Source organism: Macadamia integrifolia, chromosome 1, assembly GCF_013358625.1.
Source record: "Macadamia integrifolia cultivar HAES 741 chromosome 1, SCU_Mint_v3, whole genome shotgun sequence".
NCBI classification, from domain to species: domain Eukaryota; kingdom Viridiplantae; phylum Streptophyta; class Magnoliopsida; order Proteales; family Proteaceae; genus Macadamia; species Macadamia integrifolia.
Genome location: NC_056557.1, coordinates 15,327,031 through 15,353,334, shown reverse-complemented (window position 1 = coordinate 15,353,334; position 26,304 = coordinate 15,327,031). Strand labels below are relative to the sequence as shown.

The 26,304-nt window shown below is 38.7% G+C and overlaps 2 protein-coding genes across 2 annotated transcripts; both read right to left on the bottom strand.

Moving 5' to 3' along the window:
* Positions 1-1,635: 1,635 nt before the first annotated feature.
* LOC122073921 (heavy metal-associated isoprenylated plant protein 32-like) lies at positions 1,636-4,254 on the bottom strand. Its single transcript, XM_042638676.1, has 3 exons — positions 3,768-4,254; positions 3,500-3,575; positions 1,636-3,342 (listed from the first exon to the last, which is right to left on the bottom strand). Exons 1-3 carry the CDS (start codon positions 3,795-3,797, stop codon positions 2,105-2,107), a joined length of 1,344 nt encoding a protein of 447 aa, XP_042494610.1. The 5' UTR covers positions 3,798-4,254; the 3' UTR covers positions 1,636-2,104.
* Positions 4,255-12,949: 8,695 nt separating this feature from the next.
* Positions 12,950-26,166, bottom strand: LOC122088804 (probable E3 ubiquitin-protein ligase LUL4). The gene is made up of 3 exons (XM_042658171.1): positions 25,254-26,166; positions 14,640-15,150; positions 12,950-13,330 (listed from the first exon to the last, which is right to left on the bottom strand). The coding sequence occupies exons 1-3, from the start codon at positions 25,721-25,723 to the stop codon at positions 13,238-13,240; spliced, it is 1,074 nt and encodes a 357-aa protein (XP_042514105.1). The 5' UTR covers positions 25,724-26,166; the 3' UTR covers positions 12,950-13,237.
* Positions 26,167-26,304: the final 138 nt, after the last annotated feature.

Below are 26,304 nucleotides of genomic sequence, written 5' to 3'. Positions count from 1 at the left end.
CGTGTCACATGGAGCCTGACATCTGACGTGTGCGCGGTGAAACGAAAGATAACTGCCTGACATGAATTTTGGTTATTGCAAGAGTTAGGTCAACTAGATCTTGTTTGGTGATAGTGTTATGCCTACCCTGAATCGGCACCCAATCTACCACATCCAATGCTCCCGGGAACATTAGGTACCTCCCTATGGCTTATGCACTAAAACAACTAACAAAGGAGCAATCTGCCAGTCGGGTAGCCCAGATCCTGTATCGGGCCGGGCTCGAGCTCCATGGTAACATAAATGATAAACTAAGAAAATAAAATTCAGTGGTACCCTTAACACGAACTTTATCAATGGGCTGAAAGAGATTTGTAATTGATCATTAATTGTTCACCATAGATATCATTTATTACTGACTATGATAGCCATTAAAGAGAAGATGCCTAAATCCTTGTAAGTCTCCTTGTCGAGTGTAACCTCGCCCAGTGCACGACCATTTTCCCTCGTCTTATGCGGGTTGGCCTTTTTTGAAATACTATTTAGGAGCACTTTTAGAGTGAGTGAGATAGTGTGACACAAAAATAGATTAACACATTATAAGATAAATGGGACCCACAAAGTCTCATGAATTTCGCACTTCCATTAGCTTCCAATATGCTTTTGCTTACTTAACAAGTCATGGGCCCATAAAGTGGAAAATAATAATCATTACCTAACACATTTTTAAAGGTCCTCAGCTTGTAACTTGTAACTTTGATCTGCAGTGGCCCGGCCCAACCCATGACGGTGTGACCTAACAACCCACAGTATCCCTCAAAGATTCTGATCCGACGACTATGACCTCATCTACGTTGTCTGGCGGGATATATAATTGATGATTACCATCTTAACTCTAATCAATACTCACAGTCAAGTAAAAAAAAGCGACAGCTCATGTGAGCACATCGCACACGCACACGCACACGCACAAGCAAACGCATTGAGTTGGACCTTCCGGAATGGCTGGTACCGACTGATGGTGACGAAACTTAAGCTGGCCGGAGTCCATGGGCCATCATTGCCCAACCATCTTCTGCACATACCCCGCCCCCTCACAACTTTCATGATTTAAATCACAATCAATTCACCAGAGGATCCAAGCCCATCTCACACTATTCGTACTCTATCAAATCAAGAAGTCTTTTTTTTTTTTTTTTTTGCTATTTATCAAACCAAGAACAGTGAAAGCTTCATTCACACCCTAAAATATCACATAAAGTAAAGAAAATAAAAAAATATATATATTTTTTGGTAAGAGGCAAATTTATTTTTTGGTAAGAGGCAAATTTATTAGGTCATGCATGTGGAGCTCGAGTTCTTGAATCAAGGAATAAAATTAGGTCAGACCATCTTACATGCAATAGACAGAGCTTCCGGTGAATCCAATGCATATCACACTGGTTGCTACTTTTACTTGTAATGCAGGCGCCATGTTTGTGATTTAGAATAACTCCTGTCACATGCTGTGTCTCTCTTTCCTATCATCCCCCTCCCCTCTTGTGTGTGAGTAAAGTCCCTTGAGCAATTCCTAAAAGATGTAAATAAAAAAATAAAAAAAAAAAAAAAAAAAAAACTAAAATAAATTAAAGAAAAAGATTGAAAAACACTTGGGTATGGAAAGTAATTGCTGGCCATTATCTTTCTTATTATTATTTTCCCCCACCTTGTAAACACATATTAACAGATAACTCATAGAGAAAGCCACATCCTCTAAGCTCCTCAACCCTCACAAGTTTGCATTTCATATGTTTACATCTTATAGTCATAAGATCACATCACTCCCCCACCCTCCAAATCCCCACTAACTTCACTGATTTTGATTATAGGATCAATAAATAGTCTCTCTATATGGTAATTAAAACCCCAGTTTCCACCAAAAGAAGATTAAAAAAAAAAAAAAAAAAAAAGGAAATTAAGAAAGGCCCATTCCATATCTCTCCCTCTGTAAATTTGGCATCAGACTTTCTCTGGTCCATCACTGTTGTAGCACTCAGCATCATCACCTCCACAAAAAGTTGAAGACGAACCCAGCAAGACGAAAACAGAAATAGAGATGGATCATAAGACTCACAACCCAAGCAATTCACATCACACTGCAACTGTTAGTATTCTCGTCGCTGAAGAAATGGGTGTAGGGGTCCGCCGCTGAAGGTGGCGGACCAGGGTAGTAGTTGACCGCCGGCGGTGGCCGAGCATACATCATGGGATGGAACCGTTCGTTCCCGTTGGCTCGTTGCTGGTTCATCATCATGGCCATGTACTGTTGTTGTTGTTGTTGGTATGGGTTCCCAGCCATCATCTCCGGCCCTCCTCCGTGGAAGTACCTGCCACCGCCGGCATTCATCGCCGCTGCCGGAAGCCCTTGCACCGCCGGGATGTCGCCCATCCGACCAATGGGTATATTCCCCATCTGACCCATATTCCCGCCCAAGCCACGCTTGACATCGATGTCATGGTACCCTAGATGGTGTTGCATGTTGTTGATTGCTTGACCACCACCATCGTTCTTCCCTCCACCTTTCTTACCACCACCAGGATTGTTTCCACCACCACCACCACCGGCATTGCCATTATTTCCACCCTTCTGGTTATTTCCACCGCCGCCATTTTTACCACCTTGCGGTAAACCACCACCGTTTTTACCTCCATTTTTGGGGGCATTTTGATTTCCTCCGTTGTTTCCACCGCTACCCTTCTTTCCTCCATTGCCATTCTTCCCATCATTATTTCCACCCATGCCCTTCGCTTGTACAGGAATCTCACCGCCACCACCTTTCTTCCCGTTACCGCCGCCGCCGCCGCCGCCACCGCCACCGCCTTTGCCACCTTGGAGTTGGGGATTGTGACCATTACCGATCATGGGTTTCATCTTGTTCAAGGGCACATCAAAATCATCATCAAATTCATCTTCGTCATCAAAATCATCATCATCGTAGTCATCAAAGCCATCCTCATCACTGAACTCATCATCCTCGGGCAAGTTGAACTTGACGGATTTCTGATCCTTGAATTGCGGCATCTTACTCAGATCTCCCAACCCTTTCATCTGTTGCATCTGCTGCTGTAGTTGCCGTTGAAGCTGCTGCTGTTGCTGTTGACCGCCCTTCTGTTGTTCTTTTCCACCCTTCTGAGATTGGTTGTCTTTGCCACCCTTGCCATTCCCAATTTGCATGTTCTTGAACTGGCTGTTGCCCTTTTGAGCACTCCACAGCTCTGCATGTTTCCCCGATTTACCGAGTTTCTTTATGAGTGTTGCTGGGTCAACATTACCTGAAACTGTCACTTTCCCCTGTTCTGAATCTATAGTGGTGGTATACACCCCTGACAAGAGAAGGAAAAGAAAAAAAAAAACAGAAATTATGATATGACATTGACAAAAAGAAGAATACAACAGAGGATGATGAAACAGAGTGAAAAGAAACTTCAGAAAATAAGTGTTCTTCAAAGAAAGCAAAAATATCTTAGAATCGGGATATACCATCGATTTTCTGTAACAATTTCTTCACCTTCTGCTTACATCCATCACAGTGAATGTTCACTTTGAGAACGCAAGTCTGCGGCAACCAACAAGAACCAACAAGAAGAGTAAACAAGACAGATTATTTAGGAGAAAAAGGAAAAGTTTTTAGAGATAGATGCCGAGTTAAGAATGAAAGAAACAGAAAGAGGCACCCCAGTCGGAGTACAGAACAAGCAAAACCTCATTAAAAAAAAAAAAAATTAAAGAAAAAGAAATAGAATGCTACCTGGATCTTCATAAATTCTTCTTTACTCATCTCTTCCACTCAAACAGAAACAACACATATAATGAGATAATGGGAAGAAAAATTGGAAAAGACTGAAGAAAAAATTGAGATTTGAGTAACAGAAGTAGATGAAACAGAGGGGATGATTTGCTGAAAACCCAGAAAGGGCTCTCCTCTGCTATCCTTTATTATGGTGGGTTCACCCTCCCATACGTAGACAGCTGCGAAAACAAATGGTTTCTCAGCAGAAGAGAGGTCAGAGGAGTAATGACAAGCAGGCTCTGATTACAAAAGGGGGAGAGAGAGAAAAAGGAGCTTGGCAGACATTAAAATGCTCTTTATCACCGCTTCCTCTACTTCAGGGCTGCCTTTGTTCTGTGACAGCAAGAGAGATAAGGGAGGAGAGTGGAAGACACTAGAGAGAGGGAGAGAGGGAGAGAGGGAGACACAGAGCTTAATCTTAGCTTCTATCCTCCCTCCCAATTGCCCTTTATTTATTGCTACTTTATCAATTTTTTTTTTCCTTCTATTTTGGCAAATTTAAGTGTCTTTATTTGCTAATTTATATCAAATTAGGTACCGGTTAGGTCCGAACGTCAGATTGGCATGAGAGTTAGAGGATTAAAATCCTCTGTTTTTCTTATCCCTATTTTTTCTTGTTTTGCTACCTGCATAACGCAATACGTGAACAACAAGGAGACCAACGGTCAAGATTGGGTGAGGATTATTACATCCGGTGCGTTGGTCTTAAAATTATCCACGTGTCGTGTTCTGCTAGTAACAAAACAAGGAAAAACAGAGGATTATTTTCCAGAGTTAGATGGGGCTTCACAGCAGGGTTTTAAAACTCGGAATCAGTACAATAAGCTAAAATCGGTCAGTGTCAGATATCGGAGTGAATCAGTATGAATCGTTCGAATCATCGAATGCCAATTTTATGATGAATAGAACGATTCTTAATGCAATTCACCGATTTTTGAAACCCTGCTTCAAAGAAAAGAAAATATGGAAACAGGTAAAAAGCTGCGAGCTTCAATTAACTGATAATAGGGTGTAATAAATAACCCAACAAACGGCCAAAGAACCTGTCACATAAAATAACCCAAACCGGAACTAATAAATAAGTTATTGAATGCACCCACGAAGTTTGTGTTACTACTTAAATAAAAAACCCTAAATACCCTCTCTTTCCCCATTTCACCATTCGGATTGGCTGGTTGAGGGTTTGAGTCTTGATATGCCCATTATCATCCATTGGTCTTGTGAAAGTGTTGTTTATCATACATGAACTTGTCCTGGGGCTAGGGGTGCAAGTTTGGCCCTGACGGCCCAGACTCGCCCTTGGCTCGCCCTGATCCCTAACAAGTACCGACCCAAAAATTTTGGCCCTAAAGGCCGGCCTGACCCTAAAATCTCTGACCCTGAGTTAGGGTCAAGGTGAGTAAGGGTTAATGTCCTTGGGCGCCCTAAACCTGACCCTGATTTTTTTTATCCTAACTTTTGACCTTACCCGGCCTTGATTTTTGCTCTGATGTTAACCCTTGTTATGATCTTAGTTGTGACCATAATTTTAACCTAATTTTATATATTATTTCACATTGAGTCATTGACACCTCAAAACTCCTAATATGTCTTCTCTCAATCTCACCGAGTCTCTCTTTCCTTTTTTACCAATAAAAAGATCTCTTTGTTTAACATGACAAGGGTTTTGAGATCTTCGGATTATTTGCCTTATTAGGATGATCTTTTTATTTATTATGACAAATAATTGAAATTTTTTGGATTATTTACTTTCTTAGGATGATCTCCTCTTTGTTTATCATAATAGTTAGAATTATTTGTGTTATTTGAATGTTTGCTTTAAGATGTTCTATTCATAACAAGTAATTTGTAACTGTGTTTTTTATCTCCTCTTTATTATGAATATTTTTTATTTTTAAGTTATTTCACATTTTGTAGGATTAGAGTCAGGGTATACTCGCCCCTTGATGGCAAACTAGGGCCAAGGTCAATCAGGGCCATTCCGGTCCTTGATGGCAAACCAGAGTTAGGGTCAATCAAGGTTAGGGTCAGGGTCATCCCGATCTGACCCGAAAAATTAGGGCCAATCAGGGCGGATAAGGGCTGAGCTGAACCCTTAAGGGTAGGGCTTGAGTTGAAGTTTTGCGGCCCTGAGTTAGGGTCAAAGCGGGTTTGGGCCCAATTAAGGGGACTAAGGGTTGGGCTAGGGTTTTAAGAAGCCCAGCCCAACTCGGCCCTGTTGCACCCCTACCTGGGGCTATGATCGCTATCATAGAGCACTCTTTTTTTTTTTACCAAAAAAAAATACCCTATTTGGTTTCAAGTTTCAACCTCATCCCCAAACCCCTCTACCCCTCGCAAAAAATAAAAAAATAAAATTTTTTTTAAAAGGAAAAATTTAGGTATTCTACTAAATGAGCAAGATGGCATGGCTTAAAATGTAAGATTGACATTTTGTTAGGGGAGAAAGAACCCTGCTTGCTAACATAGGTACATATGAGCATTGCGGATTAATAGGAAGGCATATGAAAAAACTTTTAGTGCAAGGTAGAATGGTCTTTTTATCTTATTGTGTCTAGGCATGTACTTACACCAGCACGGCCGATCTTTCTCCCTCTTGTTAAATTAAAAATTTGGAAAATATATTACCATGATGCTAATATGCATATTCCTACTCACATATTCACATCCCCCCACATTTCATCTGTGGACCACAAACTCTCTCTCTCTCTCCCCTCATCAAACCCTTCCCTCATTGGACGATTTGTGCATAGTTTCCATCATTGGTGGAAAACTACACTTTGTGTCATGGCAATCCCCCTTCCTTTAGAAATAATATCATACACTTAAATGATTAGTTCTCCTCCATTTATATTATCATTGCTTAGGTAATATACTAAATGGGACGCGTTTTCTGTTCAGGAGTGTGCCCTTATGCCTATTCACAAGGAGTGCAAAATGACCATCGTACCCATCTTGATCAATACCAAATGAGCAATAACGTAGGAGCCACGCTTTGGGACAGAAAACATTTCTCCTATATTAACTAAGATCTTTCTATTCTATTTTATTTTGTCACTATGAACAGTTCGATATAAGTAAGCATATAAATTTATCAGTATAAATGCTTTGCAATCCAATTGAACAGTTTGAGCACCATACCTATGCTCTTTGAAAAAAAAGGTAGGTAATTTTTGTCCGAGAGCTTCTCTTGTGCCCAGACACAGGAACGCACAATCCTAGGAGGGGCAAGGTGATCATTTCACGGCTCATATATTTGTATCGCAGAGGGAACTCGTGAATAGAAAGCTTTGTCCCTTGAAATTTTTTCTTAATTTTTTGGTAGTAATGAGAAAGGATGAAATACCGTTTTGTCTTAATTAACTCTTGCTTTAGAGATAGAAATAGGTGAAATAAGATGAGTAAAACCCAAAACACTGGATTTTCAAATTGAGGCACTATTCCACCCATGGTTGGAGTCTTTGGACCATTTACTTTTTCAAGCCGATTATAGTTGTCGTTCTTAAAAGCCTAACCCATGAAGGAAACCCTGTCCTTTTACCTTCTTTTTCCTTTGGAGATGTACCTTTGCCTGGAAAAGAAGTATGAATGGTGACAAAGTATCACCAAATCCCAGTATAAATGGCTGGGATTTTTTTTGTTATGAAAGGATTTTACTGACCATAGGATTTATATTCTTGTTTTTTACATGATAATAAGTTCTGAGAGAATGAACGCTCTCTGGTAATGTGGCCATTGCACTATCGTTTGGGGGACTAAGAATGCATGCAAAGACATCCAACTAGAGGGGTAATGACGTCTTTTCATGGCATCTTGTGTCTTAGCGTAGAGAACGCAACCGCATAGCATTCGTTTCCCCATATAAACTTGAGAAAATCTTGAGAATGGAACAGGACATGTATTACCATGGGCCCATGGCGATTTATTATGTGTCATTTACCCTATATATATATATATGTATCATAATTAAAAGGGTAATTATTTGTGTAACTTTGCAAGACATGTTGAGATGTTGGGAGTTATAGAGTTAAACTTTTACATTAGTTTGTTCAGAGATCTTTGGTTTCTTCATATATTTAAGGAACTCTCTCTACTTCATGCCTAAAGTATTAAATTAGACCCTTCAACAAGACGCCTCAAAGTATACAGGAGCTGCATCACATGACTATTTAGAAAAGAGATGGAATCACACCTATAAGAAGTTTTTCTTTCTATATTGAAAATGATGGGAGATCTTTTGGGTGAATAATTGATGGGTTAGCTTGCTTATATCTTACATTAACATTTCCAAAACATTTTCTAGCTGCTTGTGTTTCAAGGTCTAGATGGATACTTTGTGAGCTATCAACTTTATATTCCTTCACTGTTCAGATTGATCGTCACATTAGTTTACATTGTTGGTTATTTGCTTCACTGGTTTGATTGGTGTTGGTCTAATTCACAACTTCTTAATGACTCATGCTTGTTAAGGTTGTTCTAACATAAAAAATAATAATAATAAATAAATAAATAAATAAAAAAAAATCATTAATTATGCTTGGCACTCAATTTGTAATTTCTTCCCAACCAATTTTTAATTTCTTCCCAACCCAAAAGCCAAAGTGTAAATTCCATCAAATGGGCATAACAAGCCAGAAGGGAACCAACTCTAGGCAGATACAAGGATGATTATTTTATATTATTCTAATATCTTTAATTATTGAACCAAGTAAAATAATAAAAGTACAAATATTTTAATAACAGATCCGTGAAAGTTAGGCATAATGGCCACTTATTATAATATGTTGTTAATTATGACCGAGAGAACAAGCATTAAGGCCAAAGACATATAAGTAATCTTTTTTTTTTTTTCCCTTCATTTCCTTCTTTGATTGGTGGGAAAGTAGGGTTTAGTTCTTTAGTCAATTAGCTATGGATTAGTATCGTTGGCAAGACAGAGTTGAGAGTTCCCATTTTCAAATATTAATAAAAATGAACAATACACGAGGTTCCTGCCACTGCAGGATTTGAGGAGGGACAAATATGTAAGTACACTTAACCCTACCTTGTGGAGAAATTGTTTCTTGATTCAAACCCGAAACCACGACGTTTTGCCATAAAACAACTTTACCCATTCCACCAAGGCCCGGTAGGATCTTGACATTTGATGAGGTGGGGTCCAGGGGCGGGGGAGAGGAGTCTCTTCTTTGAGCTGTGAACCATGTGATGATGGTATAGTGATAGTAAAAGATTGTACCAATAATAATTAACTAAGGGTGTGTTTGGTTGGTAAGAAATCGATGGAAAATAGAAGTCTTTACTTAGTATTAAGTACATACTACTTACTATGGTGAGGCGGTGCCGTGGCTTATGTCACCTATTTTAGTACATCTACTATATATGATGATCAAAACAACCCTTTTCCTTTTCCTAAATGACCCAACCCTTTTGGTGAAAAATGAGTGAGAGAGCACCTAGCTATAGTGAATACGGATCATGTAGTCATGCTAGGTCCCCAAATTATCGAGTGAGTGAGAGGATGGGATTGTAATCCATCACCAGGTCTAGAGTTATTTGATGCCCTCCTTAAACTTTCTTTAGTTTCTTATGTGGTTTAATCCAAAGATTAAAACCTTTTATATGTGAGTATGGCATGAGAGAGAGAGAGAGAGAGAGAGAGAGAGAGAGAGAGAGAGTCATTGTTAAAAACGAATCTAAACTTTTTCATTGAACCCAAAAAGGGCACTGTAAGAATTTGATTGAATCCAAGAAGGGTATTTGTAAGAATGAACAAGGTGGTGTGGGACTTATGATGAACCCAAAGTTCAACAATAGGGTTATATCACCGGTGGAGAAGGGTTTTTTCCTTTCTAGTTGGATGAAGAGAAACCTTTTCCATAGAAGAATGAAGAACATTTCATTCACTCTTCACCTCTCTTTTCTTAAATATTCAGTTTCGAATATTTCAAACTTAAAAAAGATCCAAATCTCCCAAAGCCACCCTAAAGCCAATCTCTCTCTCTCTAGGTTATATTAAAATTGGATTGAGTGGTTGATGTAAAAAATACCACATCATTGCTCACAACCACACCCATTTTTAAGCACGAGCCTTTCATGATCTTGCTTTGATTAAGAGAAGTCAAAGCTAAGGATGGAAAAAAGTCCAACCTCAACTTACAAGCATGTGGGTATAGAGTGTGACATAATAATGGGTGCATTAAACTTGGGTTTAATATATTGCAAGAGCTAGCTAGCTAGCTTATATAAGGTCAAAAGAGTTCCCAAATGTGCAGCAGAGCCATATAGCCTGCCATAGAGATAGGGATCAAAGAACCTTGCTTTCTAACTAGGCAAAAGTTTTCCTTCATCAGTTGGAGAGACCCTTTATGAAAGGAACTCCATTTGGTGGAAACACTTCACCTCTGAGCTCTTCCAGCAGGGATACACCAAGTTTTACACCCTTGAATGGTGTGAGATTGGGTTCAAGGGTACAGTCCGCTGGAAAGAATCCGAGCTCGAAGGTTTCAGTTATGGGCTGACTACTTCATGAATCTTCGTAGTTATTTCCTTTTATCACCACTTCGGCCAAGCGTTAAGCAAGAACAGAGAAAGACAGTCATCAGCCTGGCCATGAATGTCAGAGTTCCATATCAAAGCAAGGGATCCCACATTAAGGACTTGAGCACCCTATCCTTAATGATTAGTTTTTAAAATTAAATTTTACTTAATTTCCAGCAAATGGTGGTAACACTAACTCAAGATTTTGGCTTTTTATACCGAGAAATAGGGAGGGGAGATCTCTTTCTTCCTTACAGGGCTACAGGTACAGACCATATCTCCATAAAGAAAGCTCATGCTCTCTAGACATTTTGTCATCCACATGAAATACAATGAGAAGAATCAGATTAGAACAGCAACCAAGAAGCCCGTAATGGTGGACACAGCCAAACGAACAGAATTTAAATATCGAAGTTTCGGAGAAGGCAGATCCAACGCAAGCACAAGAGAAAAGATCTACTTGTTTTGTCACATCTGGCTATCATAACGTCTCCTCCCAGTTCCTACTCCCTTTTCCATGGCTGCCACTTCCTCCAACCCTCACCCCATACATCTCATGTGGGCTATGGCTTTGATTGCACCTCAATTATATCTATATTTTATGGTCAAGAAAATGTTACCCTTTGGTGCAAATACAAATTAGTGGGTACAGCTAATGGAAGGACATGTACGCGTATCTTCAACGTGACGCAACATGATCTCTATACCCGCTGTTCCTAGGTGTAGATACACTAGCAGATAGCCTTCTTTTCTCTATATTATATATGAGAAATGAGCAATACTTTTGCTCCCTTGATAAATTTACTAAGCATTCAAATATCTTTCACATGATAGGTTAAATGATTTACCCAAAAAAAAAAAAAAAGGTAGATTAAATGAAGCTCAAATTTTATAGACAACTAGACAGATAGACCCTAAGATCCTCTCCTTTGTAAAATTTCAATCCAAATAGAACTTGTCAACTGGTAAAACAAAGCTTTGTAATAGACAGATAGACCCTAAGATCCTCTCCTCTATAAAATTTCAATCCAAACAGAACTTGTCAACTGGTAAAATAAAGCTTTGAAATGGTGCATGGACATACACCACAAGCATGCCAATACACAGAACATTTGATTGAATTAGGGTTTACATTTGGCATATGGTTAATCAATCCATAACAACATATTGTATCAATCCAACGATCATCATAGTCACATCATCATTCCACGTGGCACAACAAGCATGGCCCAACGCTATGAAACTGAGTGTTTCTATCAATATTAGCTATCATATGTGCCCAAAAGATCTGCCATGTGGCATATCGAGTGGGGCCTAAATTTTGTGGACATTTGTCTCTTGCTTAGATGTAGAATTTCAGCCCAAATAGAGTTTCCCAAGTAACAAAATAGAGTATTGAAAATTAAGGACTATGAGAGGGTGCATGTTAGTAATCAAATAGTGTAAGTTTATCTTGACATTCATGGAGATGCATGTTAATAGAGGATATTTGATTGAATTAGACTATGAAATCTAGCATGTGATAAATCCAAACCATTAGCACCTATCCAATAATCAAAATGACCATAGCATATTTCACTTGGCACAATAAAGATGGACTACTTTGATAAGATTATCAAAGCAGGCTGCTCAAATGAGTTCTTCCCATATCACAAATTAAAAAGGAAAAAAAAAAAATCTTTCCCACAATCCATTCAACCCAGTATAGCTTTTTAGCAAAAGTTTTTCTTTAGCCATCAAATGGGAAGAATCCCCTGCCAACTAAGTGATGTGCTCATAGGTTGGGACACTTGTCCCATCAACAAACTCTCATCCCTATTGACAAATTTGAAAATACTTTTTCCTTGAATCATCTGATGGTACTGATGGAAAACACAATCCTAGCATTTATTTAACCTCATAATATCCCCTTGAAAGCAAACCATACCAAAAAATATTGTTTCCAATCATATGTCCAAACCCCACACTCATCCCAAAAAATAAAATAAATAAAATCAATTAAAATTGGTTAAAGATAGGAAAAGAGAGAGAGAGAGGTTATCATGACAAGGCAACACCTAACCCGCAACCCTACCCATACGGCCATACCTCAGCCCAATACCCGCAATCCTGTAACACAATAATTTCATTCAAAGTAAGATTATAGCAGCTTCCCATTTCTTCAACTTCACACCACTGAAGAATATATGCCTCCTCTTCAGAATCCCCAACCACTGTTGGCAATTTTAAATTTACCCTATTACTTTTAGAGCTAACTTCTTTATCAAACATTCTCTCCCTTTCTCTTCAGAACAAGACCCCACCCCCAATCCTTCTCCTTATAAAAGAAAGATAATAATAACAGACAGATATCCCTATGGACTGGCCGCTTTAGTTATCTTTTTCTTGCTTTTTTGACTCAATATACTTTCCCCAAGGGAAGAAAAAGGAAAGAGCAGGACAGAAGAATGGGAATGGCCTAAAGAAATTAGCAACACCGCAAACTTTCTCCTAGCTTTTGAAACAAAGAGCTTCATGAGCCGCTGCACTCATTTGTGCAGAGGCTGAGACCCACAGATTGTAAATCTACCAAGGAGATCCTTTAAAAGGAGGAAGGTAAGGCAGAAAAGAAAAGGCAAACCAGCCATATATGTTGCTTTACTTTTTGAGTTGTATGTACAATCATATTTACAATCTACAAGAGATCAACAAACTAATATGATATGATTACATCTGAAGGCAAGATGGATCCTAAAGAATTGGAATAATAAGATCATCTTAAAAAATAGTTCATGGGTGAATAAAAAGCACACAGAGGTAAAAGAACAGGAATACAAAAACCTTAAGAAGCAGAAGTGGATGAAATATTGAGAAGTGGATTTCTCACTTCTCACTGATCACCTTAATTGAATTTAGATCTCTAAGAGCTCCTCAATGGCCTGACGACATATCGGACACTTATTCGATTGATGCTTCAATTCATTTGCACACTCTCTGCACATACACTGAACACAGAAGCACCATTATTCAACATAAGCACAAAGCAGACGAAGAGAGTAAAAATTAGCCGCAACTTAATGTTAGCAAAGGAAAGTTTTTCTCGTTTACCAGGGAAAAAAAAAACAACAAAACAACAAAACAAAACAAAAAACAAAAACAAAAACAAAAACAAAAGCAAAAACAAAAACAAAAACAAAAACAAAAACAAAAACAAAAACAAAAAACAAAAAACAAAAACAAAAACAAAAACAAAACAAAAACAAAACAAAAAACAAAAACAAAAACAAAAAACAGAAACAATTTTTTTCTTCCAGCTCCCATTTCTTGCATGACCCACCTAGGAAGGGTTTCTACTACCCAAATATCTGCCACATAGCAACTCATTTGGGGCCCAAAATTTGTGGGCAGGTAGGCCCCAAAGTCCCCTACTTGCATATAATTTCTGCTCAAATGAATTTTTCAAGTATAGATGGGAGAGTGCACAGTAGTGGTCAGGGTACTCATAGGCAACTAGGCATACATGGATATACACAGAGAAGCATGTCAATACATGTGGCAGTATTTGATCCAATGACAAGGGGCAGCGCTAGGTCATACCTTCCTAAGCGGGTAGCACAAAGAACCTTAAGCGTTTCCTCTTTTCTTTTCTTTTTTTCTTCTTCCTCTTGATAACCCCAGTTGTTACCAAGAACTTAGAAAATGATATAAACAAACTCCAAGAACATAAGTGTAAAAAACCCTGATACTATAACTACTGAAATTCATAATGGAAAATCTCTTTTTTTGGCTGAAATTCCAAGATATTTTTTTAGAAAAGGTTACAAAGAAAATGTGAACTTTTTGACTTTCATAGTTTTTTCTCTTCTTTGTTTTTTCCTGGTCAAATAACTTTCACAGTTTCACGTATAGCATTGTTTTCTTCTTTTTATCTTGTCAGTCACTATTTCCTGGGTCAAGATAACATTTTTAATCTCTCTGGAAGTTCTCTTGCAACCCATGATCCAAGGACCTTGATCTCTGACAATGACCAATGGTTCTATCCCCCGTCTCCAATATTGATACTCTATTGGAGAAAGGACCAGCAAAACCACCAGATGGATTTGAGTAACCCAATCATCCAATCTATCGACTCTTCTGCCAACATCACACGGGGTGACATCTCTCAAGCTGTCCAGAAGACCACAAAAGATCGAATGGTGCATGTGGCTCACATCCCTCTGTCTATGAGCCACATCCACCAGAAAGCATACGCTACCTGATAGTTATCTTCAATATTGTAACGGACAAAACAGATAAGCTCTTGAAGGCTCTTACCAAATGTCGACAAGGTAAAACAGCTGTATCCTTCGGCTCTGTCATGCAAATAACACACTCCTTCCCTTCGTCATTGTCACCAAACCCTGCTTCAACTGAGTTGCCAATTCCATAAATTTCACGAAGCTCATAGCGAACCCCATCAACCCACAATATCTGCTTGACAACTCTCACTTGGAATGGGTCTCCATTGTTCGTCTCTAAGATAGCTTGAGTAATCTGTGCATTAGAGGATCTGGTTGGTTGCAAAGATTGATCGAGCTGATCATCAGGCTGAGGTGGTAAGCTTGCTTCAGCTACGATAACAAGTGGGAAAACATCTTCACCTGCTGATGGCTTAGACAGATCATCCAACTCAAAGAAGCCTAGGTCAATGCCAGTTGCTGGAATTTGACGGAATTTCTGGCCCAATCCTTTCTGAAAGGGCATTCTTACTGGCATATAGGTGTCAGAATATAGTTGACTGAAGCTGCAGTCTGCCCCTTCTTTTGCAAAGTAGTAGACAGTGATACTGCCATCGAAAAGTAAAAAAATTTAGTCAAAATTTAGTCCCAACATGTGTGTGTGTGTGTAGCATGTCTGCAAGAAAGAAAGACCTAAATCCTAGTTTGCATAACATTTCTCAAGGATAAACCACAATTTGTGTCGATATAAAGGCCACTCAAATCAACATCTGGATTCTAGTTCATGAGGCAGTTTATTGCATTTCTGATTCCTGGATATGTTGTTCCGACATCCTAACAGCCAGCAACGCTCCAACAAGCCAACCTTTGGGGGCTTAACTCGTCAAGAGATCATGAGTATCAGGATGCAATGCCAATGCTCCCAATTTATGCTCTTGTACCATAAAGCCCATAGTACTTGGATCATGAACTTAACCAGACATTTACAAAATATGAGACATCAAAGAACCAAAAGGCTCTCTGTCCTAATTTTTCCAGAGTCCCTCTCCCAATATCTCTTCCCTCAGAATCTCCTATTTCCAACTCTCTCCTCAACTAGAATTTCCTATCCCAGGCCTTTATTTATGTTGTACAGATCAAAGGCCAAACCCAGTGCACGAGGCTCCCGCCACTGCAGGGTCTGGGGAGGGTCATAACGCACGCAGCCTTACCCCCACGAAGAGGCTGTTTCCGGACTCAAACCTGCGACCACTAGATCGTAATGGAGCAACCTTACCGTTGCCCCGAGGTCTGCCCTCAGAACTTTTTCACCAACACTCCATTCAGAAAAACAGATGATTGAAGTATTGGAGGTCTCTATTAATGCTTGCGGCAGCACTATCTGAAGGTTCTGTGAACAAGTTCTAAGTAAGGCTTCCAAACCTTCACTAACAAATAAAGAAACAGAAAATAACTAACAAAGGAATCTTTCTTCTACTTTTTTGCAGTTAACAGAAGTGTAAATGCCCCATATAATATACTGGAATGCTACCATAAAAATGACTTGGATGAATTAGTGTTCAAAAGAATCCTCTTTACTAGCTTTCAAGGTAACTGCAAAATAAGTAATAAGCCACAACCTAAGTTTTAGATACATCATGACTGACCCTGATTCTCTAAGTCGCATGGAAAGAGGAAAAGTACGAATCCCCAATTTAGCCTCAACTAAAACAAAAGGGAATAATAGCAATCATTGATATAGATAATTCTATGTTACATGGGGTTTTGATAAGGGGATTGGATATGGTCATATGCATTATGGAAAAAAACCACTTAGAATATGAGATATTCGTCCAAGAATGGGTAGGTGAGACCAGACTCATCTAAAATGTGTGAAAAAGAGAAACTGAAGGGGGTTTGATGTGCCAAAGAAAGAGGGGTTGTTGATGTTCTTCTTCCTCCTTTCAGCAATGCCCAAATTTCCAATTTTGTGTGCATTTTTTATGATATCCCATTCTCATACCGTGATGGTATGTCATGTCCTCATGTTAACACGGGTATTTTATGGGTTACATGCAGTATCCGGGTAAACAGAGTACAGACAGAGAGTATGGATGCATCAGATAGCATCAACAGATAAAGGACACAATTCATCAAATTGTTCCAGTCCATGAACAATTCCAGTCAAGGGATTGTGCAGGTCTTCCAAAAGTTGATCAATTACCACCAGCATCATAAAGTATAGTAACCTTTCAGAAATTGAAAGGAGAGTGATTTTGGCATACCACATCTACTTCCAAACAATAGCTAAAGCAGTAGGTGCACTTCTCTTTTGAAGTTTCAGGTGCACTGAAATCGTTCTTAAAATAATTAGAATGATAAAGAAATATTTCCTTCCATACAACTCACCATCATTATGATATAAAGTAACATAATTTCCACCCATCCACACCATGGTATTTTAGATTTTTCACCACAAATAAACAGGGAAAAGGACATAGGAACTCTCAAAGTCCTCTAGTAGACAACATAATGCTTTGAAGCCTCACATACACAGTCCACGCGAATTCATGGTTCATAACCTTTCCACCAGCAGAGTTATGTCTATCCTCCTCCTAGCAGGCAAACCATAACTCTAACTAGGGATGGAAACTTGCCCTTCGGCCCAACTGCACCATAATATTGGATGAAGACCTCTTAGGAATAATTGAAGGGTTAAAACATTGAACCCCACCCAGCCCAGCCCAGCCCAATCATTGAGGTTTTCAACCCTAACCCAGGCCATTTGGGTTAAGCTCAGTGATGCAGACAAGTCATATAAATGGGCTTATTTGATTAGAAATAAGCTTTGCGTTGGGTTATGTACGTGTTAGGCCTTTGATCTCGTGTGTTCTCATTGTAATGGGCCACTTGAAGGGACCTATAATATGGGTAGAGGCTAGGTATATAGGATTAGTTAAGTGTTTTTATTTCTTTATTTTAACTGTTATTAAGTGTTTTAGTTAGGCTGGATTAGGATTCTACAAGTCCATTCTTGTTTCGAGTCAGTTTCCTTTATCATTTCAGTTTCCCAGTCGGTCTATGTTACCTAATTAGTAAAGGATTGGGTTAGGCCATTTTTTTTTAGTGTTTGATCTTCTATATAAGTATGTAAGGGGGTCCAGTATTGTTCATGATTTTTAATTAACGTAAATCTTTGTCTCTGCTGCCTATTGTGGTATACTCTTCCCCTGTGTGTGATCACGGTTTGTCCTGGTGTCTGATCTAGTCAACACCTTGTGGCTGGAATTCCAGGTGCATTGCTCTCTGTTACTCTTCTTAAGGTACTGAACCATTTTTGGTCTGGAATTTCTGTCAATTAATGTTCTCATTTATACCTCAAATTAATAACTGTTAGTTTCTGTTTGAAGGTGAATTATAATATTTGATTCAAGTTCTGATTTCAGTACCTAGCATTCCATCTCGTCTTCTATCAGAATCTGTTCTCTATTTCTGAATCTAACAGCTGACTACAATAATCCTATTCTGATTAGGATTGCTTGATTTTGCTGGATTTATGAGACTGATTTTGAATTTGATTACAGAATACTGCAATTAAGAATTTTCTCAATCAATTCCTCTGCCCAATTTCAGATTCTGCCAAGTAATTAATGGAGTTTTTGTTTAAGTAGGACTGCTTGTTACCTTTAGTTGCTGAATTCGAGTTAGTCGTTCTGTTGGTTCGATAGATCTGCAACTGATATCGTAACATCAGTTCTGTTTGGGGATTATAATTCTGTTGCTTGATTATTACTCTGATTTGTGAATTGACTGATATACCCCTTCCCCTAGTCTAATTAGCATTCCCTATAATATTCTGATCCAACCATTGGATCCTGCTGAAACTTTCAGCAAGTTTTTCATTCACTAAGAGGAGATCTTGACCTAGATCTCCCATCAGTGAATGACAACATATTGGACTGGCTCAGGTTTCCCAGTTGCAAGGTACCTCAAATTGTGTACAAGAGCCGAGAAAGCCATGTTAACACAAAGTATATAAAAAAACCATGAAGGTAAAAATACATCAATCCACTTAGTATAAAAGACAGAAAACAGGGTGACCCTTCATCTTCTTGTACCAGTCCAAGCTTTATTAAGTTATATACCTGATATAGATGATACCAATGTGCACATTGCATGCATAAAATGTTGGGCTAAGGTTGGACCACATTAAACCCAGGGCCTAACCCAGCCAATCCAACCTTGGGTTTTACTATTCCTAAGTCTACCGAAATAGGGTTTAAAACCCAGTCCAGCCTTGGAAAAAAGTCAGTTGACCGCCACTTTGCAGAGATGCTGTTTCCTAGCTCGAACCTGTGACCACTTGGTCACAATGGAGCAACCTTACTGTTGTTGCACCAGGTCCACCCTCAATTAAGAGAAAAGTTTAACAGGTAAAAACCCTATCAGAACAAAATTCAACGTCAATCACGTATGCTAACATCCCAGTCTTTAATTCCTGTTGGCTCCTACTGGTTGCAAGAAAAGGAAAGTGAAAGGAACTGGAACTAATTTAATAAGAAGATGGAAACTTTTGTGATGATGGTGGTGTAACCAACCTGAAGTCTTATCAAATATGGCAATTAAACTTTTCAAGTGGATTATTTATTTCCCCATTCAAAACCCAATTAATTTGATAGAAAAAAAAAAGGAGGAAATTACACTCCCCTCCCCTGTGCTTTGCCTTAATATCAATCACCTCCCCTCTACTTTGAAACCTATCAGCACTCTCCCCTGAGCTTCCAAGATGCTTACTTCCATCACCTAAACGTGAGTTAACACTATTAAGTGATGACATCAGCCTAACACTAACATTCTATTACCCATATTACCCTTATATTTTATAAGATTCCTAAAACACCCTCCCCTTATGTTTTTGGATTTGTGAAGCAAGAGAAACCCTTCCTCAATCGATCGATGTGAAGGAGATGAGGGTTCGAGAGAGAGAGCTGTTGTTCTTGCGCCTCATCTGAAATCAGAGGAGAGAAGAAGGAAGATTAGTATGAACTTGAAGCTGAAGTTCGAGCTGAACAAGAGGAGGGTTCGAAGAGGCTGTTTCTGTTCGATCTAAACTAGGTTTGCTGAATCGTTTGCTTCACTCAATTTTGTCTTTGATTGGAGTGTGTAACCACTGATCTTTGTACCTAGTTCCGATTTTCGTTAAAGTTTAATGAAGTTTAATCTTTGGTACCAGTTACGTTTGGCAAAGAATACGAAGCTGGCGTGTAATAATCGTAAGCAATAATGTTGATCCAATCCAAGTTATTTCCGATTGAGTCAACTGGGAAACTCACTGAGTAATAGTTTGAGGAGTAGAAAACGCCAACGGTCAACAGAAGGGGCGAGTTACTCGACTTGTTGTTCATGGTGGTTCTCCACTCGTCTAGGAGCAAACCCAGGTTAGACATCTCCAAATCATTTTGGGGCTGTTCCCAATAGAGGTCGAGACCTTAGAACATAGTTTTTAAGGCGGTAAGGTGACGGAGGCGTTTGAGGGCCTTTCGGAGCGCCTTAGCAATAAGGCAGGCATAAAGCGTCGCCTTATTGACTAAAGCGTTCTTGTGTAATTTTTTTTATAAAATCAATCTATTTGGCTCAAATCCTAGTTGAATCCTATTACCCATATGCTAAATAAATATTAAAGGTTTATATTCATACCAATGTAAGATATTCATCAAGAAAACAAATCAATAAAGTGAATAAGCTAAGTTCATCTTCATCAATCATCAATCATCAATATTCAATCATCAATCATCAATCATATTAACATATAATATAAATACATAATTATGAAACAAAATTATAAATATAAAGAAAAGAAGACATAAAATATAAAGAAAATATACATGTAAAATATACAGCAGTACTTGTATTTTCACCCCCACTGCTACCACCAATTGTTTCTATAGATAAGTGGATTCAACTTGTCTCTTTGTCTAAGGCTGTAATGTGAAAAGGTAATCAGAATAAGAAAAAGGTAATAAAAGGGAATATTACTACTATAATATTAGCCTATTAGGTAATAAGGTAATAAAAGCAAATGCCTCCATTAAAGAGATATGGGAAAATCAAAATAAGAAAAAGAAAAAAATACTCCAGGAAAAATATTAGTAGTGCTCAGATTAACGCAATCTATATAAATTGGAGTCAAATGTGGAGTCAAAACTTGTGCTGCTCATTCATAAGCTCAAATTCAGATAGCCTTTCTGTGAGATTTTCTTTACATAACTAAGTTTTTTCTTCTAATTTCTCCAAAATTATTTTAATAAATACGTTAAGCCCTAATGTTATTAAAAAAAAAAAAACTGCACTGATCAACCAGACAAGTCTTTACAGTCACCGTAGGAAAAAAAAAAAACTAATCATACGTACTACAAAGTCTCAGTGAGACACCGAACGAGTCTTTACAATCACCGTATGGTGTATGATCAATATGAAAGAAGAAGGAAGAAGCAGGGAGAAGAAAGAAGAAAAGAGAAAAAAAAAATCATACGAACTACGAAGTCTCAGTGAGACACCGAACCTGTCTGATACAGTCACCGTATGGTGTATGATCAATATGAAAGAAGAAGGAAGAAGCAGGGAGAAGAAAGAAGAAAAGAGAAAAAAAAAACTAATCATACAAACTACGAAGTCTCAGTGAGACACCGAACCTGTCTGATACAGTCACCGTATGGTATATGATCAATATGAAAGAACGAAGAAGCAGGGAGAAGAAAGAAGAAAAGAGAAAGAAAAATCGCACAAATTAGAAATTAAAAATATAAACTAAAACATATCTGGAGATGTGGAAGGACACTCCGTTGGAGGTCGCTGGATGTCGCCGAAGGCTGTCGGAGGAGAAGGAGAAGCCGCCGGAGAAGAATCAAAGGAGGCGGCTGCCGCGGCTCACCGTCGGTTAGTTTGGGGTTTTGCGATTTGGGGCGGAGACTGAGAGAGATGAAAGCACTTCGTCGGAGGTCGCCGGAGGTCTCCGAAGACTGTCTGAGGAGAAGGAGAAGTCGCCGAAGAAGGATCGAAGGAGGCTCACCATCGGACGTTTGGGGTTTGCGATTTAGAGGGCAGAGTCGCAAACTGAGAGAGAATGAGAGGCGCGATTTTACTGATTTTGGTTTTATTTTTTTTTTATGGTAAGGGTTTTTATTTTTTATATGATTTTTAATCCAATGCATCACATGTGCATCAAACATTATACACCTCCCAATGAGAATATGTAATTTGGAATCTTCATCAAGCAATTTTAAAATTTGTTTTAAAAAGAAAAATTGATCCAATGCATCACATGTGCATCAGACCTTATACACCTCCCAATGAGAATATGTAATTTGGAATCTTCATCAAGCAATTTTAAAATTTGTTTAAAAAAAAAAATTTGATCCACTGCATCACATGTGCATCAGACCTTACACACCTCCCAATGAGAATATGTAATTTGGAATCTTCATCAAGCAATTTTAAAATTTGTTTAAAAAAAAAAATGATCCAATGCATCACATGTGCATCAGACCTTATACACCTCCCAATTAGAATATGTAATTTGGAATCTTCATCAAGCAATTTTAAAATTTGTTTAAAAAAAAAAAATAGTAACCGATGATCTGGTCCGGATAAGGTAAGGTGTGTCAACTCTTGCATTGCGCGATAGCATATTCCGACGTATGGTGTTATAAAGTTCTAATTCACAGTAACCTATTTTCAAATGTTTCCAGTAATTATGATAGATTGAAGATATACGTGAATAAAAAAAATATATGACAAGAAGCATTCAATTGTCACTCCTGCGGATGTGATAATGTGTTTTAAAAAAAAAAAAATTCGATCCAATGCATCACATGTGCATCAAAACTTATACACTTGCCAATGAGAAAATGTAATTTGGAATCTTCATCAAAACAATTTTAAATTTTACTTTAAAAATAGTGAACATATAAGGCGACCGCCTCAGGTATAAGGCGTCGCCTTTCGCGCCTTATAGCGCCTTAGCGTCTAAGGCGGTCGCCTTATGCACTTCCCATAAGTCAGTGGGCTGCCTTACCACACATGGACCGCATCAGCGCCCAGCGCCTTAAAAACTATGCCTTAGAATCCATAGGATCGGGCTATGCTTATGGAGGAATCAATAAAGTTCTTCCGTGAAGAAGCCTGTCTTGCAATGGCAGCAAAACCGCTGGCTTTTGAGTTTCTTCCACCGATTGATGAGAGGGTCTTGACTGATGGGCTCTTTTGTTGAACTGTGCTGGTAAAAGTGGAGAAGGAATTATGGTTGTTGCTGGAGATGGTGACCTCGTAAGTTTGAGAGTTGACATCGGTAAGAGCATAGAGGATGTGAGTGAACACAGTAGAGTTGATGTCAGAGGCTGAAATCTCTCTATCAGTGGAACCAGTAAGTGGCTTTAACCACATTTTGAGCTATGGAAGAAGGAAACTGGGCGATGAGAATAAAATAGAAAAGAAGAGAAAGATTAGATTTTGTAAGGCCATTGTTTCTCGGCAGAGGTGGTAGCTCTGTTTTATGTGTAAAGACTTGGGAGTTTGGGCAAGTAATTATAGATCGCATAGATTTATCTTCATGACTGCAAATTTTGAATTCTAATGAGTAACATGCATCAATCCTTGAGTGTAAGATATGCAATTACGTTTGCGGCTGCCTCAGTCACCGTTGTGTTTGGTCAGTTGATGCTGCCTCACTCAAGTTGCCACTGCCTCAGTCGCCGCTGCCTCACTCAGGTCACCATCCACAGTTCTTTCCTAATCCCTAAATTTGATCGAATAGGCTACTTTTGGGGAGTAAAGATGATGAGGGTATTATTGACCTTTTAGATTTGGGGTTTTATGTATGATAAGGGTAAATTTGTCTTTTTATTTCACCATCTAACATTGCTAAGGAACAATGGGACGGAAGTAAACATCTTGGAAACTCAGGGGAGAGTGCTGATAGGTTTCAAAGTAGAGGGGAGGCGATTGATATTAAGGCAAAGCAAAAGGGAGGGGCGTGTAATTTCCTCAAAAAAAAAAAAAAAAAAAAAAAAAAAAGAGTAAAATGTAGTTACTACAATTGGGAAGTGTTTTAGTTACACAATCATAGTTTGTAACTACGACAAAAGTGTGTGAATTATAGTAAAGCCCACAGAGCGTTGCTCTATCGTTAAGAGGATCAGATAAGTGGCAACATAAATTAATAAGCCTTGCAGTAAAGCCCATAAGTCTGCCTAACTTGCCATTCCAACACCTCAAAAGATTGTCCAAAAATATCATTTGCATTTTAGAAGACAAACATATATTCAATGGACAGTCCTACACAACAAATTGTCACCAAAATTTTATTTAGTCCTCCTATCAGCCATTAGCTACTTCAAGTTTCTTTCACCACCATTTATGGGGGGTCTACAACCACCAACCCATAAATGGGTTGCATCTGAAGAAATAGACAACATATTCTCAGATCAGCAACAAAAGCCAGACTCCAAAGTCCATTAACTACAAGAGAACCTAACAAACTAAAGCCACTAAAATCTGTTTGTCAAAATGTTTCCGCATTTTACTTAAAGAGCTTCTGCATTTTATCATTCCCAATGCTGCCATAATGGTGAAAGCAATAATGTTTCCGGATTTTATGTTTCCCAAGGCTCCCACATGCAACATAGTGCACTGCCTCTCTACAAACAATGGCACACTTGACCACCCTGCAAACAAACTCCACCTCTTCACTAAATATCCACCTAATTATTGTAACCAAAGCTCATAGAGAACTTCTTTGGCTGGTTGATCCATCATTCAGCCCCCTTGCAAATGACAATCTATCCAGAATGCAAATTTCTGATTCTTTGAGATATTTGGTGATCAGGACAGTGAGAAATAAAACAAACATTGATAGAAACTTCTTAATTGTAATAGGATTAAGAAACTCCAAACACCAGCAACATCCAGAACACGGATCTCTGTCCAGCTAAACAAATAGGCCTGCCCACTAGCTGGTATTGTGTTAGAACCTAACTAAAACGCTGGAAACCTGAAGAATAATGGAAGCCTGTCAAGTACTTCAGATCAGGTCATGAAACTCAATCAAGCTCCGCAGCTAACATCCACAGCTGCCCACATATTACATCACTTACTTTGCTGCAAATGCAAGTAGTCCTTTCCACCTTCTGGTGACCGACTCTGGCCGAGTTTTCTCTTGCTGCACATTGCTCTTTCCATGTCTCAAGTTTGGGACAGGTGTGGTTGTGATAATAAACAATCTGAAACTAAAACATATGCAAAATCCCTAGTATTTCAGGACCTTCACTCTGGTTATCAACAACTTATCCGTATTCATTACTTGATTAAATATCAAATGCAACCATCAAACTCCTCTTCTCCCTCCACACCCCCCCACCCCCAAACAAGAAAAAAAAAATCAGTTAATTCATTCAAGTTACTAATCTATGTTTTGGCCTAATTTTTTTTAGCAGTTCACAGGAAAGAGTTTCCAAGCTTCAATTTTCAAACCTTTATCAAAGGAGAAAACTCTTCTCAAATTCTCAATCAACAATTCCTCGAACTTAAACTCACAAAGAATTTATATCCACAGTGAATTGAGAGGGTGGTCATCAACACCCGTGATTCAAAACCATCCATAATCAAAAAAAAATAAATAAATAAATAACACCAAGTCAAACACTAAACAATTAAGCAATTCATGAATTTCTCATACCTGCCATCCACCATAGCATCGAAAGTAAAGGAAACCAAGTGGCAGTCCGGGTCCATCTCATCGACTTCAAGCTTTATCGTATCTTTACGCACATTGATATCGTTCTTTACCTTTTTAGCATTCAGATGACCAACAGAAGGATGCGGAGTCTGTGAAGGTTGAGAAGAAGTCCTCACGGTAGTCGAGTCATCAACATGATTAGCATATCCGCTGTCATTATATCCACCCGCAGACTGGTAGTAAGGCGAACGAGAAGGAGGAGAAGGTGCAGGGTAAGAATTCTGAGGTGGAAATGAAAAAAAATTCGGCGGAAGAGGAGGTGGAGGGTAGCCTGAAGACGGAGGAGGAGCAGACAGGTAAGAAGTATCGGGCGAAATATATAAGAGTTGAGAAGGAGAAGAATTGTAAGAGGGATCGTTGTTCCTTCTTCTTCTTCTTCTTCTTCTTATCATGCTAAAGGCGATGCCCATCTTCTGGGTTCTGGTCTTCTGGGTTTCGCCTTACCAATTCAGTAGCGAGGAGGGAAAATCTTTACACCTTAAGAAAACGCGCAGAGAGAAAGAGAGAGAGAATAGAATATGAATTTGATTGGTTGATGAACTGCGGAAGATTGTGTGGTAGAGTCGGATAGAAATTGGGTTTGACGAATTTAGGGAGGATTCATGACGGTTTCCTCATCCAAGGGTAAGACTTCAGCTCAATTGAGAATGTCAAACTATGTAACGTATACAAACCACTTACCCAGTTTTGTTTTACTAGAAAGTAAGATTCGAGGGGGAGAAAAGTTTCCATTACAGAGCTGCAAGATAAGTTATCTATTAGATAGAACTGGAACTCAACTGCAGACATCATGGAGAAGCTAACTGTTCCTCTGATTTTTGAGCATTTCTTGTCCACCTCCATTTTCTAAACTTTCCCAAATTCTAAAATTTTCACCAAATCTAAATTCCAACCAAATTACCTCAGGTATTAACTATTAAGATAAAATTATGTTTCCTTTGAGAAATATCTTCTAGTCAAATCCAAATTTAAATTAATAATATTAAACTTA

Coding starts and splice junctions, on each gene's coding strand:
- LOC122088804 (XM_042658171.1), bottom strand. CDS start 25,723: ATGGGCATCGCCTTTAGCATGATAAGAAGAAGAAGAAGAAGAAGAAGG. Junction 15,151..25,253: donor GATGCTATGGTGGATGGCAG/GTATGAGAAATT, acceptor TTTCGATGGCAG/TATCACTGTCTACTACTTTG. Junction 13,331..14,639: donor TTTTACCTTGTCGACATTTG/GTAAGAGCCTTC, acceptor TTCTGTGTTCAG/TGTATGTGCAGAGAGTGTGC.
- LOC122073921 (XM_042638676.1), bottom strand. CDS start 3,797: ATGAGTAAAGAAGAATTTATGAAGATCCAG. Junction 3,576..3,767: donor AAGAATTTATGAAGATCCAG/GTAGCATTCTAT, acceptor TGGTTGCCGCAG/ACTTGCGTTCTCAAAGTGAA. Junction 3,343..3,499: donor ATTGTTACAGAAAATCGATG/GTATATCCCGAT, acceptor TTCTCTTGTCAG/GGGTGTATACCACCACTATA.